The following is a 13,609-nucleotide window of genomic DNA, read 5'->3' on the forward strand; positions in this document are numbered from 1 at the left end:
TCTAGTTTATCCTTGGATGTTAGTTTCCTGAAGTTAGACAAGAGTGGGCTTACAGCAGTCAGATCATACCTAGATGTCTAAAAAATCTTAGCAGGTAAAAATTGAAAACATAAGGCATTTCATCATTACTAATGCTGCATGAAGGATTGGGAGACACAAAACCTTAATGAAACCTAGGGTGTGCTTCATCAAACTGGTATTTCTAGATCAGTGTTTCTCTGGAAGTTGAAGTTCACACATCTTAAAGTTGCAAAGGTTGAGAAACACTTCACTAGATGAATGGGTTGGCCACAATTAAAATAGGTCCAAATAAGCCACGATGGAAGTTAGTGAGCCGAGGATGCCATCAAGAGATTATTAATTAGTACAGCTAGAGTGGTCAGCCAAAGCCAAGGCGAAGGGTGAGAAGCTACAGATCTAGTTTGTCTAAGGAGCCGTTTCATGAAGGCTGCTCATAATAATTAGAGCAGGGTTTTCGCTATGTTGCATTTTCCTATAAGGCAGCAGGTGGAGATCTGTGGAATTCCAAATGCAGCTGAACTAAAGTGCCCAACAATTAGCTTCAGGCAAGGGTGAGGGTGTGGAATCTGGTGGTGCCCTATAATTCGGCAACATCGGAAACAGGCCAGAAGTTACACCTTCCATTAGCTGTAGAAGAATTACTGTATTGAAAGATCTCTTTTCTACAGGTGGGTGTTCCTGCATGAGAAAGCCTACCAGATAAGGGACACCTCTATTGAATCCTCTGTCGTGACAAAAGTGAAGGGGTTTGGCAACTACAGCAACCGTATTATGGATACAGCAGATTACGTCACACCTCCACAGGTAATGCTGTCCAGGAGGGTAAGGATAGCAGAGACTCACTCACAAGTTTATGTTTGCTGGAAAAAAAAATGAGCAAGGCTATGCTTGGAGAACGTGCACCGGCTCCTTCAAACAGCAGCCATGGATATCTCCTCACGGCTAAGCCGTGTAACTTTAGTATAGGCCACAGGCATCCTTAGCCCCATTTGTGGGTCCATAGAACTCCCTCAGGATCATGTCACCAAATAGCAGCGGCAGAATTATTTTCCTGTGGGAAACAAAGGGAAATCAGCATGCAAAGCCTCTGATCAGCTTAACACATCTATAAAAGTAAAATCCCACCTCCCACACAAACGCACACATGCTGCCAAAATGGGAGAAAACCAAGTGAAAATTCTTCCATGCCCCGTCTGTTAATTTTATTACATTACTTCATTATTTCCATGGCTATTAAAAACAATAATAAAAGTTCCTCCTTGAATGCACGAATGTGACCTGCCCTTGAAAAATAGGGCAAAAAACACAGCAGTTTCAGGGAGATAGGACGATAGATATACCCTGTGTGCGTATCCACCCAATTCAAAACACATTGAGACAATAAAAAACAATATTAGCAAAGAATTAAAACTTGGAAACCACGATTTCATGTCTGAGTTTATACATTAAATTAGGCCCAAATTAAACAAACTACATTATAGTTTGGTGTGATGTGTAAGCATTATAAGATTGTTTGCTCAGTGATGGATTAGGCAGATAGACATTCTTCAAAACCAGTTGTTTCAACTAAGTCTAAAAGCATGTAATAAAACACATCATATTCCCAAATTATTCCACCATCAAGGCCTAGCCCGGGGTTTCAAACTCATGTCGTCATGTGACGTATCACGACTTTTCTCCCCTTTTCTAAACTGGGCAGGGGTGTAACCAGCCCATGTCTCATCCAGCCTATGGGCTGAGAGTTTGACACTCTGGTGTTGTCCATTAGGTGACTACTGATGACCCAGGATCTGGTTCTTCTGCTTCACTCAGTTGGGTAACTCCTATTTTTTCTTTGCCCAATGTGGGAAGATGTGTTGGGGGATAAAGTTTTCTGGGATAGGAAATTCCATAACCAACTGCTAATAACAATAGCCAACTGGTTTCATACACTGTCTATTAAGCCATGAGAAAGGCAGAAGAAAGGAGAGGTGATCATAACAGCATATGGTGTAAAAATGAATGGGAACCTCATTTGGGCCAAGGGCAATCAACTAACCAAACTGGCTTCAGTCTGGTGTGCACTGCATCACAAGCTGTGCCACATTAATAGTTCGAGTGATTTTTGCAGAGTATACAGCAGTCAAAAGAGGAAGCCCAACACAGTGATGGGTGTCCACTGCTCTTTCTAACATTTTAATGCCCTTAAAAATCTCTGCCATATTCTAGAATAGGGGTGTCAAACTCATGTCATCACGGTGGTGGTGTCACGTGACATATTGGGACCTTTTCCTCCCTTCGCTAAACCGGGCGTGGACGTGGCCAGTGCGTGACGCATCTGGCCAGGAGTTTGACAGCCCTGCTCTAAAACAATGCAATTGCAGGAGTAGCAGGTTCCATAATAAATCATGATGACATCAGAATGATAATAACCCCATTCCACAAATCTCACATATACTTATTAATATCATGACATCTAATCTGGGTATTTCATTCATGGCATTAGCAAGATAATATTGCAAATGCATGGCTTTTCATTTGTTTCTCTCCCTTTACAGGTACCCGTATTTACAGTAGGAGCACTCATATTTCGAAATGTTACCATCAGGGAGGGGTTATAGGTGTCTTAAAATGAGGACTAATAGATTGAGAAACAGTTTCTTTTCCAAGGCAGTAACTGTCTTGAAACAAACAGTGCATTTGTGATTTAGTCCTATTATTATTATTATTATTATCATTATTTTAATTTTTAAACACTCTGTAATGTGATTGTGATATGATGTTTGGGGCACTGTGCTGGAGTAGCTTTCAAATTTCATTGTATTCGTGGAATGCAGTGACAATAAGGGTATTCTATTCTATGTGAGAATTTCAAGGGAGGGAATATGTGACTGCTGCTTGACAACTAGCACAATGTTTTGCTTATACAGGTGGTCCTCAACACGCCACAATACATTTAGTGACCGTTCAAAGTTACAATGGCACTAAAAAAGTGACTCATGACCATTTTTCACACTTACAACCCAGAGGTGGTATTCAGCAGGTTCTGACCAGTTCTGGAGAACCGGTAGTGGAAATTTTGAGTAGTTCGGAGAACCGGCAAATCCCACCTCTGACTGGAGATTTTACAGTATCCTTCCCCTGCCACGCCCACCAAACCATGCCCACAGAACCGGTAGTAAATTTTTTTGAATCCCACCACTGTTACAACTGTTGTAGTTTCCTCTCGGTCATCCAATCAAAATTCAGATGCTTGACGGTTGTCATGTCATCACCTTTTGAAAAATTCTGGCAAACAGAGTCAACAGGGAAATCCAATTCACTTAGCAACTATGTTACCAACTTCACACCCTGCAGCAACAAACTTAACAACTGTGGCAAAAACGGTCGTAAAATGGGGCAAAGTTCATTTAACAAATGTTCTGCTTAGCAACCAAAATTTTGGGCTCCACTGTGCTCGTAAGTCGAGGATTACCTGTACTATCATCACAACAAAGAACCAAAAACACATGCTCCTAAGGCTGCACAATCACCAAAATAAGGGAAAATGCAAGCAAATTGAAAAGGCATTTTATTTTACCATTTTTGGTATTTGTGATGTGAATTGTATATTTATACTGTAAAGCCAGAAATGGTCCTTCTGCATTTACTAAAGAAGTTAGGGAATTACTAGGGAATAAATACTCTAATAAGGAATGAGGAATGCCAATTTACTAACGAAGTTCTTATATTGAACTGGCTCATAATGGGATCTCTCTAGCTCGGTTTTAGTTATTGGGACTTCTAAACCATGTTTTATGGCTTAGCATGCTGTGGCAACCTAATTACAGTTTATTGAATTAGCCATAGGTAAACAAACAATTTTGTACAATGCACAAAACTAGTCCCTGTTCCAAAGAAAAGCGGTGGGTGAGTGGGTTGGGGAGAGAGTAAGAATAGAGAATGCCTAACAAATTTTTCATGCTGCAAGGGGTTGCAAATCCCACTTGTTTTTCTAAAAGTTAGAGCACATATCTTCATTTATTCATTTTGATTGCTGAAAACTGCAAAAGGGAAACATACTCACAAAGAACCCTGACAGTCTTGCTTAACTACAAAGAGGGAAAGATATATTCAAAAATCATGGCATAATTAGAACGACTGCTAAATAAAAACAAGAACAAACTCTCAACTCATTATTTTTCCAATCCAATCCTGAATCACATCTATAGTAATGCATTCTGAGGGTGGTTCCACATAACCACTGGCTTCATACTTTTCCCAGAGGTGTCTGCAGGGGAGAGGGGTATGTCCAAAGAGTCCAGGTGTCTTTTACATTTATTGCACATAAAAATAAATGGGGTCTCAATTGTGTGGTTATAGTCACCAGGGGTGGGATTCAAATTTTTTAACAACTGGTTCTGTGGGTGTGGCAAGGTGGGCATGGTCATATGACTGAGTGGGTGTGCCTTTTTTGGTGCAGCAAACCACCACCACCCCCATTTTTTGGGCCTTCTGGGTCTCAGGGAAGCCTCCTGGGGGGCATTTTTGCTCCCAGAAGGCTCCCCTGCGGCTCAGGAAGGCGAAAAATGGAGAGGGGAACACCCCCCTCCATTTTTGGCCTTCCTGGGCCTCTGGGAAGCCTCCTGGGCAAAGCAGTAAGACAGTGAGGGGAATCCCGGCACAGCTAATCATAGGAACAGCTGGTCGTCAGGAGGGGGGTGGGGGGGAGAAATACCTTAAGCAGTGACTGGACAGGGAAGAACGCAGCCAGGATTTCGGGAATGTGCATGATGTTGCGCATGCGCAATAAAGACTGACTGGGAGGGGAAGGGTGGGCAGAGAAGGGCGAGGCCAGCCAGGGGCACAATTTGTTGGTTCTCCAAACTGTGCAGAATCATAACAATCAGTTATATAAAACTGGTCCGAACTGGTAGAATCCCACACCTGGTAGTCACCATCTGGGGTTTTTTTTTCACCCTACCCTTCCCCTCTGCGCTGCATCCCCAACTCTAGTAGGATTGTTACTTCCCTGCTTGGAGCTTGGCCTGATCTCCTCTTTGAGCTAATCAATCCTCCCACAAGTTGACCAATCCAGGAACACTCCAATATCTAACTGGCACACAAACCCTTCCTTGTTCTTCTTTCAACACATTTGTTGCAGGTTTTAGAGCTGATATTGTACTTCATTCCTGAATCAATCCTCCCACAAGTTGACCAATCCAGGAACACTCTAATATCTTACTGGCACACAAACCCTTCCTTGTTCTTCTTTCAACACATTTGTTGCAGGTTTTAGATTTAAATTTGTGTTAATTCAGTTATTGCATGTGAAACCAATGTCAATTTTCTTATTAGGAAAGACATTGTTCCCTGGACAATATTTATGCATTTAGACAATGGAATAAGGAGAAAATGGCAGATGAACTAGCAGTTGAGAGTAAACTGCAGAACCAACTGAATAATTTAAGAGACTACAAATAAAATAATTGCTAATTTTTGTTAAGTGCAAGTTTATAAAAGACCCAGTGAACAATTCTGGACATTTCTTTCCTAAAAGGTAATTCTCACTGCAGACCAATCACAACTTTCTAAATACTTGGGAATAAATCCAATTTAATTCAGTAGGATATGCATAAGGTTAGCTACCATAGTAATCAACTACAAAGATTATCTGACAGCCAAAGATTTCCTAAATAGTGGAATTTAAAAATTGATTCCTCTAATTAAGGCTAGAATCCATTGATAGCCATAATCCAGCATTCTGACTCCTAGATATCCCAATGGCAGCTGTTCTTCCATCTTCTCTTCTTCTTTTGGCCAGTTCATTTTCAGGAACCATAATAGGTCTCAGCTTTTGAAGCACGTGAAATATGTGTTAGGAAATCTGAAGTTTTTCTTTGTGCACACTTGTAGGTTGTGAAATATTTTGCAGCCAGGCATGCAATAAAGAAATGCAAAGCTGTCTGTTGCAATATGGAAATGACTCAAGCAAGGTTAAGAACATACTATATCTTAGAAATGGTCCTGCTTAGGTTTCAGTGTTGAAAAATATTGGAGGGGATGATATGGACATTTGTGTAATCATAGAATCACAGAATTCCACATAGGCCATTGAGTCCGAGTGTCTCTTTAAGTGAAAGAATCCAAACTTCAGTATCTCAGAGAAATGATTCTCAAGCTGTAGTCTTTGCTAGAGAACATCCAGTAAAGGAGAGCTCATATCTCTATTGATAATCCTGTTCACTGTTGGCCTATTATGATAATCTCCAGATGACCAAACAGAAAGAACTAACCAGGAGATGACGTACCTTCTCTGTGCTCTTATATTCAAAATATTTGACATCATATTTTCCCCCCTTCTGCTTACATCTTTTGGATCCGTCCACCTGGCAGGGGACATCAGTCTTTGTCATCATTACCAAACTCATTGTGACGGAGAACCAGGTGCAAGGCTTCTGCCCTGAGGTACGTTGCTAAACTGAGAGGGTAGGAAGTGAGATTATACTAGAGATTGGGGGCTAGGGGTGGTAGCTGTCTTCTGCTTTGTGCAGACTTTGAGCTGTTTCCAACTAACAGATAGAAGGCTCAAAACTTTAGTGTTTTGCTTCATGCTTTCAATGCATTGTTGATAGAAAGATGCAGAGGGCCATGACTTGAGTGAAGCTGGGTTATGGCAAGCTGCCTTATTTTTAAATAAGAAGACAGCAGCTTTTTGGCATTGCAGACTGAGGTCTCTAACAGCCATACCTGAAGAAGTGAAAGTCTCACCTGGGAACAATATGCATGCACTGGGTATGTTTCCCATTGAGCTAAAATTAAGTGGTGGACTTTGGACTTTCAAAACAGTGTGCTTCTCCCTTTTCTCCTCATAATATGTACATTAATTGTGGTGGTGGGGAACCTGGAAGCAGACCAGTAATTTCTGCTTCTCATGCTTTCTTCCCTTCCCTTTGTCTTCCCCTTTTAGAATAATCTTCGTTACCAGTGTACCTCAGATAGTGAGTGCAAGAAGCCTGTCTCCATCACCGGAGGTGGTAAGCCAGATATCTCATACAGAGGGGAGGGGGAATGCTCATCATAGACAATCTGCCTATCTGTTCATTGCCAACATGATTATGGAGGGGCTATGGAGACTGAGAGTCTTGTTGAACATGCGGGTGAAGACCGCATGCCCGACTCATGCTAGAATGACACTGTTTCCTGATACAAACTGGATGGTAGCAAAAGCAATTGCAAACATTGCAGGAGGATTGGTTTAAGTGTGCCTGGGAAAAGGTTTGGCAGACTTCTGACTGAAAGAGGACAAGAGGTGACAGTAAAAGCTGGGAAGAGCAGTGCAGCTTTATGCTAGGCGAAGGGTATGCAGACCAGATTTTTGCACTTCAGCAAATTAGCAAGAAATCTAAAAATGTGAGAAAGTTTATTGTGTATTTATTTGTTTAGTGAAAGCACAATAGGCTTGAATTATGGAATTGTTTTGCATAAATATACAGATGGAGGTTGTGCTGCTAAGTGCGATAAGCATGGTATATTATGGAAGAAAATGTTCATGACAATAAATGCTTAGCAAATGGTACACTACAAAGTCGGGGGCATGACAATGATATATTTATGAGTAAACATGCAAGGAATCCTTGTGGGGCTATTAGAAGTGTGTTGTTGGGAACAATATACATGTACCATACTTTTGTATACAGACAGTACTATGTTATTGTCTGAGAACCCAAATGATTTGCAGTGAATGTTAGTTAGCCTGTATAGTGCAATGAGAAGCATGCATCTGAAAATTAATGTACTGTATTAAAGATCAAGAATGTTATGTTTGACAGGAAAAAATATTTTTTTAAAAAAATTATTTATCTACAGGGGTCATGCAATCACTGATATACAAATTTGGTTTTAAACTAAGTTTAAATAAATTTTGTTTAACTAACTCCCCATAAGATGTACCCCGGGCAATGTTTTGTCTTAACAGAGCAGCTAAAAATCTGTACACATGATGACTGAACTGGATATTGCACCCTTCATAGTCAAAAAATACAGAGGCAGCAATTAGACTATAGGAAAAATTGAATGGTTATTCATATATAAAAGGCAAAAAGATTTGAACAAATAGTTAAATTTGTGTTCCTCAGTTTACTAGAGGTTGAAATGAATGGAGAAAATTTAAGAAATCCAAATAGCAGTAGAAGATGGCATATAGTCTGTTAGCAAGAAACAAATATTTGTTGAAAGAATAAAAAAATAGCTAAGTATGAGATTGTTGCATGAGAGTATGAAGCAGAAATATAAAAGTAAGTTGAATCTAGTAGGAATGTGGTACTTATTTATGATCATCCTAGGGTAAATCAGTAAGAAATAGAGTTAAGAATGAATGGGTAGCGAATAAATATGGATCAAGTTTAAAACTGAGTGACCAGTATGAAAAAAGAAGTACTTTGTGGTAGTCTAATCCTATAGAGAGAATAAATAAGTATTGAATCACAAAAAAATATAACAGTAAATGGGTAGACAGGGAGAAGAAAATTGTGAATATTGTAGTTGGCTGGAATTAACGAAATTCTCAAAGTGAGAAAGAGGTAAAAAGTTGAAAGAACAAAATAAGGACATGGAATAAGCAATGATAGTTTGCAAGGATACAAAACTATAGAGATATACCATGAATGATTATATGTGAATGTAAATCAAATTAACTATACTGCTTTTTCTTTTTTTATTATTACGGGTCCTTAATTTACTTGGCTTCCTATTTCTTAAAACTTTTCTCTTGTTAAGTTTGAGCAATGAGAGGCTCAACCAGAGCATGAGTGCAACAGTACTTTATTTTACAAATAAAGGGCTGACCGTGCTTGCCAAGCCTGGAACTGGCTCGCAGCAATCAGCAGCCAGTTGGACCCCGCAGCCTGCTTTTATAGCTGGCTGCTGGGGAGAACTGACCAATGGGAATGGGGGAATAACGCCCACACAAGTGAGTGGACCTGAGTGAGAACTCCTTGAGTCCTCAGGACATAACATCTCTGTTTTACATAATATTGATGAGTAGATATTGTATCAGTATATTGTATTAAGAAACTAAAGACAACAGGGAGAACACTGAAATAGCATCAAAATCATGTCAATTTGATATTTTTTCAGCCAGCAAATGAAAATGACCATTAGGGATATCCAGGGACTTTAAGGGTGTGTGTTCTTTACTTTCTGATCCTTAGGGCTGTAGACTATATTCATGCTATGTATCCAGAAGGCACCTGATCCACAAAAGTACAGAATTCCCTTCCAATCTAATTCTATTTCTGCTTCAAATTGTCCCCTCCATTTTCTCCCTGTCTGGCACAATTTATTTTCCAAAACTTGGGTGATGCTATCATTATATTGGTGAGATTTTGTATCTCTTGAAAGATAAATTTGATAGAAATATAAATTAAATTGTGCAGAAAAATATGGCTTCCAGATTGATGACTATATGCATATATGAGAGCCATGGTGGAGCAGTGGTTAGACTGCAGTATCACAGGGTAATTCTGCTGGCTGCCAGCAGTTCAGTCCCGACTGGTTCAAGGTTGACTCAGCCTACCATCCTTCTGAGGTGGGTAAAAAGAGGACCCAGATTGTTGGGGGCAATATGCTGACTCTGTAAACCGCTTAGAGAGGGCTGTAAAACACTGTGAAGCCGTATATAAATCCGAGTGCTATTGTTATTGCTATATTATTACCCTTTTGCTGGGTGCATTATCTAGAAAAAAAGGGCCTAAAAAGAAAAGGAAAGTCTTTTCACTTCAAACTGATGAGGCAGATAGAAGCAGGATTGCCCACAGATAAGCTGTCAAAATGAATCCCAAGAGTTGGGGTGAATTGGGCTTCTAGTAATTGAAATGATGGTTATTGTTGTTTTTTCTTCTGCAGGAATATTAACAGGCCGATGTGTCCATTTCAATGCTACTTTTCGGACCTGTCAGATCCAGGGCTGGTGCCCAGCAGAAATGGACAATGTGGATGTGTAAGCACTACCTGCAGCAGCCTTATGTTGCCATATTTCACAGAAAGGGAACATATAGGCCATACTGTAATTGGGAACATAGTCCCAGAATGTAAAATGAGTTGACTGGAAAACTAGAGTTCCTTCAGGGCGGGTTGACTTATATGTTTTTATTAGCTTACTATTTTTTTAATGGGACTTGGGTGATAATGGCCTGTGCACATGGAAAGCTATGGATTGGACATTAGTCTCACTATCACTAAGGGAATTTTCTTAAGTATGTGACCTGGACATATTGTGGAATTGCAATAGCTAGTTGTAATAATTATATAGAGTTACCATGTGTACCATACGTTTTGGACAAAAATGATGATTTTGCTTAAAGATTTTATTTATTTTTTTAGTTTGGAAGGGTCAAGTATCTGTGTTGAGCAGAGGTCTCCAGACTTATGCAGCTCTAAGACTTGTGGATTTCAACTCGCAGAATTCCTCAGCCAGAATTCTGGGAGTTGAAGTCCACAAGTCTTAAATTTGCTAAGTTTGAGGACCCCTGGTGTAGAGTTTTATGTAGGCTGTAGCACAGACTACAGATCAGAGGTGGTATTCAGTGGTTCTGACCAGTTCTGGAGAACCGGTAGCGGAAATTTTGAGTAGTTCGGAGAACTGGCAAATCCCACCTCTGACTGGAGATTTTACAGTATTCTTCCCCTGCCACGCCCACCAAACCATGCCCACAGAACCAGTAATAAAAAACATTGAATCCCACCACTGCTACAGATCCTCATTCAACGCACCAGGTTCTCTTCCGAAGAATACTAAAGGTTTGAAATTTGGAGCAAGAATCAAGTTCAATATTGCCAAAGGTCCTCCCTCCCATTCTGTTGTTGGATTTGTGGGCCTGTCTACTGTCCCTCTTACTTGTCAGTAAGGACCCTTGACCTCTACAATGACATCTCTGTATGCTCCTCACAAATGATTGATGCTAAGTTAGAAGAAGACAGGACAATAGAGGTTCAAAAAGTGAAGAAGTTCAAAGATCTGAAATGAGAGATTTGGTAATAAAGTGGGGAGAAATTCCCTCCCCAAAAAGAGTATTAACCCTATGCTTTCAATCTACATATTTTTATCAAAAAGAGAAATTACGATTTTCCTGATTACGGTTTCTCCAGTTTGATATAGATTTCCAGAGGACAGCAAGTGATTCTTTAGAGTTGTTTTTCTTCCTTTCTTTAATTCACTCCTGATTTCAGTTTGATTTCAGTCAGTATTTTTCTCTCTGCAGACCTGTGATGCTAGAAGCTGAAAACTTCACTCTCTTCATTAAGAATAGTATTCGCTTTCCACTGTTCGATTTTGAAAAGTGAGTAAGGTAACACCAACCCAGACCAGTGCTGCACCTTGGAATTTACTCCTCAATATATATTAGGTGGATTTAAACTGAGAATTACTTCTCTAATGCAAAGATTTTGCCTGACCAATACCAGCTGATCTTGTGAGTTTCAGGAGGTCCCTTGGAAAAGCAGCAAGGAGAGAGACAGACTTCCACAAGTCCACCTGGACCATAAAATCAGTATATAGCATATACCAAATCAGTTTTTTGAAAATGGGCATGTGTGTATATGTTTATTTGTCTGTGTGTAAAGAGAGGGAAAGCAGCCATAAATTCACTCTGATATGGAATCCTAATTGTTTACACTAGTCTTTCTTCTTCTTTCCTGCTTCTTCCCAAATGAGGTGACCTACTCTTCCAATACTTCTCACCAACATGTTATGAGTAAAGCAGAAAATAGTTTATGTATCCCACCAGCAAATGTCAGGCAACTGCTGGTACTTTTTAATAGCTATAACTCTTAACTTTTGCATTATCTCTAACTGAGGCTAGATAAGAGGTGGCTTTGAAAACCACATAACCTAAAACGTGTTGTGCCAAGTTCATAACTGTCATTCTCTACTCTGCCCTCTGACCACAACCACCTCTTTGGAGATGGATGGTTTGCTCTTGGGATAGTTTTCTTTGCTTCCTTCACAGGGGAAACCTGCTGCCCAACATCACAGCAGAAGATATCCAGAAATGCCACTTCCACCCTTTAAAGCAACCCTTCTGTCCAATCCTGCGCCTTGGGGACATTGTAAAATTTGCAGGACAAAACTTTACATCGCTGGCAAGGACGGTGAGAACGCCAATTGCACAGTGATCATACTGGAGTAGCAATCAGCATTTGGGTTTTGTTTATTTGCCTGGAAATTTGTTTTCAAATCCCCTGTTAGCCATAGAGATTGCTCAGGGTTGTTGAAAAGTCAGCCAGGCTGAAATTACAGGATGCCTGAAATTCTAAAATGCTAATCTCTAATCTCTATGGTAATTTAGAAGTATAAATATAAAGGACAGCGATTGACCAAAACGAGGCCAAGAGACTATCATTGCAACTAAAGATGGCAGACCAAACAGGAGTGTCTGGGAAGCCATAGACAATCTTTTTGATACAGAAGTGTATGTGATATTAATTGGTGTGGAATAATTACCCCTCATTGTTAACCAGTTATTAATAAGAAGCATAACCCCACATCTTAGAGGTATGCAGAGGAAATGTACCTTTTTCTATTTGCCAGTGACCTGGATTGTTTGATCAAAGCGTCAGTGGATTAGAAGGTTATTAATGAGTAAATTGCACTTTTACTGTGGAAGCAGCTCTGATTTCTTTCTTTGGCTTAATTGCTAGGATCTCCTGAGATTTCTCCTAAAGCTGTGCTTTTCTACACAGGGTGGGATAATAGGAATCAAGATTGGATGGGTGTGTGATCTGGATCATTCTTGGGACCACTGCATTCCCAGTTATTCTTTCAGTCGGCTTGACAGCGTCTCCGAAAAGAGCAAAGTTTCGAGTGGATACAATTTCAGGCAAGTCCTGTAGAGAAGCAATAAATAGAAATCCCCCTTCCGAGTGTTGATGAACTAAGATTTCTCTTTGCAGTTGAACTAGCTTTTGATTTACGAATATACTATCCTTCAGATTCCATCTACTGAGAAGCTTTTCTTCTGCATAGACACCCCAGAGACATTTCTTAGAAGGAGGCAATTTTTCATCACAGGCAAAGCATAAAATAAGCTGCACAACATATCAGCCCTCACTCTTCCATCCAGAAGCAGAGAATGTATGGGAGGGTGGGTTATTCAAGCCTGGACTGTTTGCTTTTCCCATTCAGTCTTGGGACACTTCCGGGAGGGGGGACCCCTTGTAGATGATCAGGGATTTTTTTTCCAGCCTGAAAGTCCGAAGGGTCTCTGATAAGCAGACTGATCCTGGGCTCATGGACTAATGGATTGATTTAGTGTACTTCAGGCCTGAGAGCTCTTTGTTCATTCTTTTCTGATATACTAGTGGTTTTCTTGCAGCACACTAAGATATTCAGGTATCTGCTGTGGTGCAGTGGTTAGAATGCAGTACTGCAGGCTACTTCTGCTGACTGCTAGTTGCCTGCAATTTGGCAGATCGAATCCCACCAGGCTCAAGGTTGACTCAGCCTTCCATCCTTCTGAGGTCGGTAAAATGAGGAGCCAGATTGTTGGGGGCAATATGCTGACTTTGTAAACAGCTTAGAGAGGGCTGTGAAGCACTGTGAAGCAGTATATAAGTCTAAGTGCTATTGCTA

General features: G+C 40.3%; 1 protein-coding gene across 1 annotated transcript in view; it reads left to right on the forward strand.

Moving 5' to 3' along the window:
- Positions 1-13,609, forward strand: part of P2RX3 (purinergic receptor P2X 3) — a 36,892-nt gene that overhangs the window by 12,795 nt on the left and 10,488 nt on the right. Inside the window, exons 2-8 of the mRNA XM_026719723.2 lie at positions 690-825; positions 6,376-6,447; positions 6,950-7,016; positions 9,886-9,979; positions 11,241-11,318; positions 11,988-12,129; positions 12,721-12,857. Of these exons, the coding sequence (XP_026575508.1) occupies positions 690-825; positions 6,376-6,447; positions 6,950-7,016; positions 9,886-9,979; positions 11,241-11,318; positions 11,988-12,129; positions 12,721-12,857 (726 nt within the window). The remainder of the gene's footprint in view (positions 1-689; positions 826-6,375; positions 6,448-6,949; positions 7,017-9,885; positions 9,980-11,240; positions 11,319-11,987; positions 12,130-12,720; positions 12,858-13,609) is intronic.

The sequence above is a fragment of the Pseudonaja textilis genome, chromosome 1, assembly GCF_049901715.1.
Source record: "Pseudonaja textilis isolate UNSWEBS1 chromosome 1, rPseTex1.2, whole genome shotgun sequence".
NCBI lineage: Eukaryota > Metazoa > Chordata > Lepidosauria > Squamata > Elapidae > Pseudonaja > Pseudonaja textilis.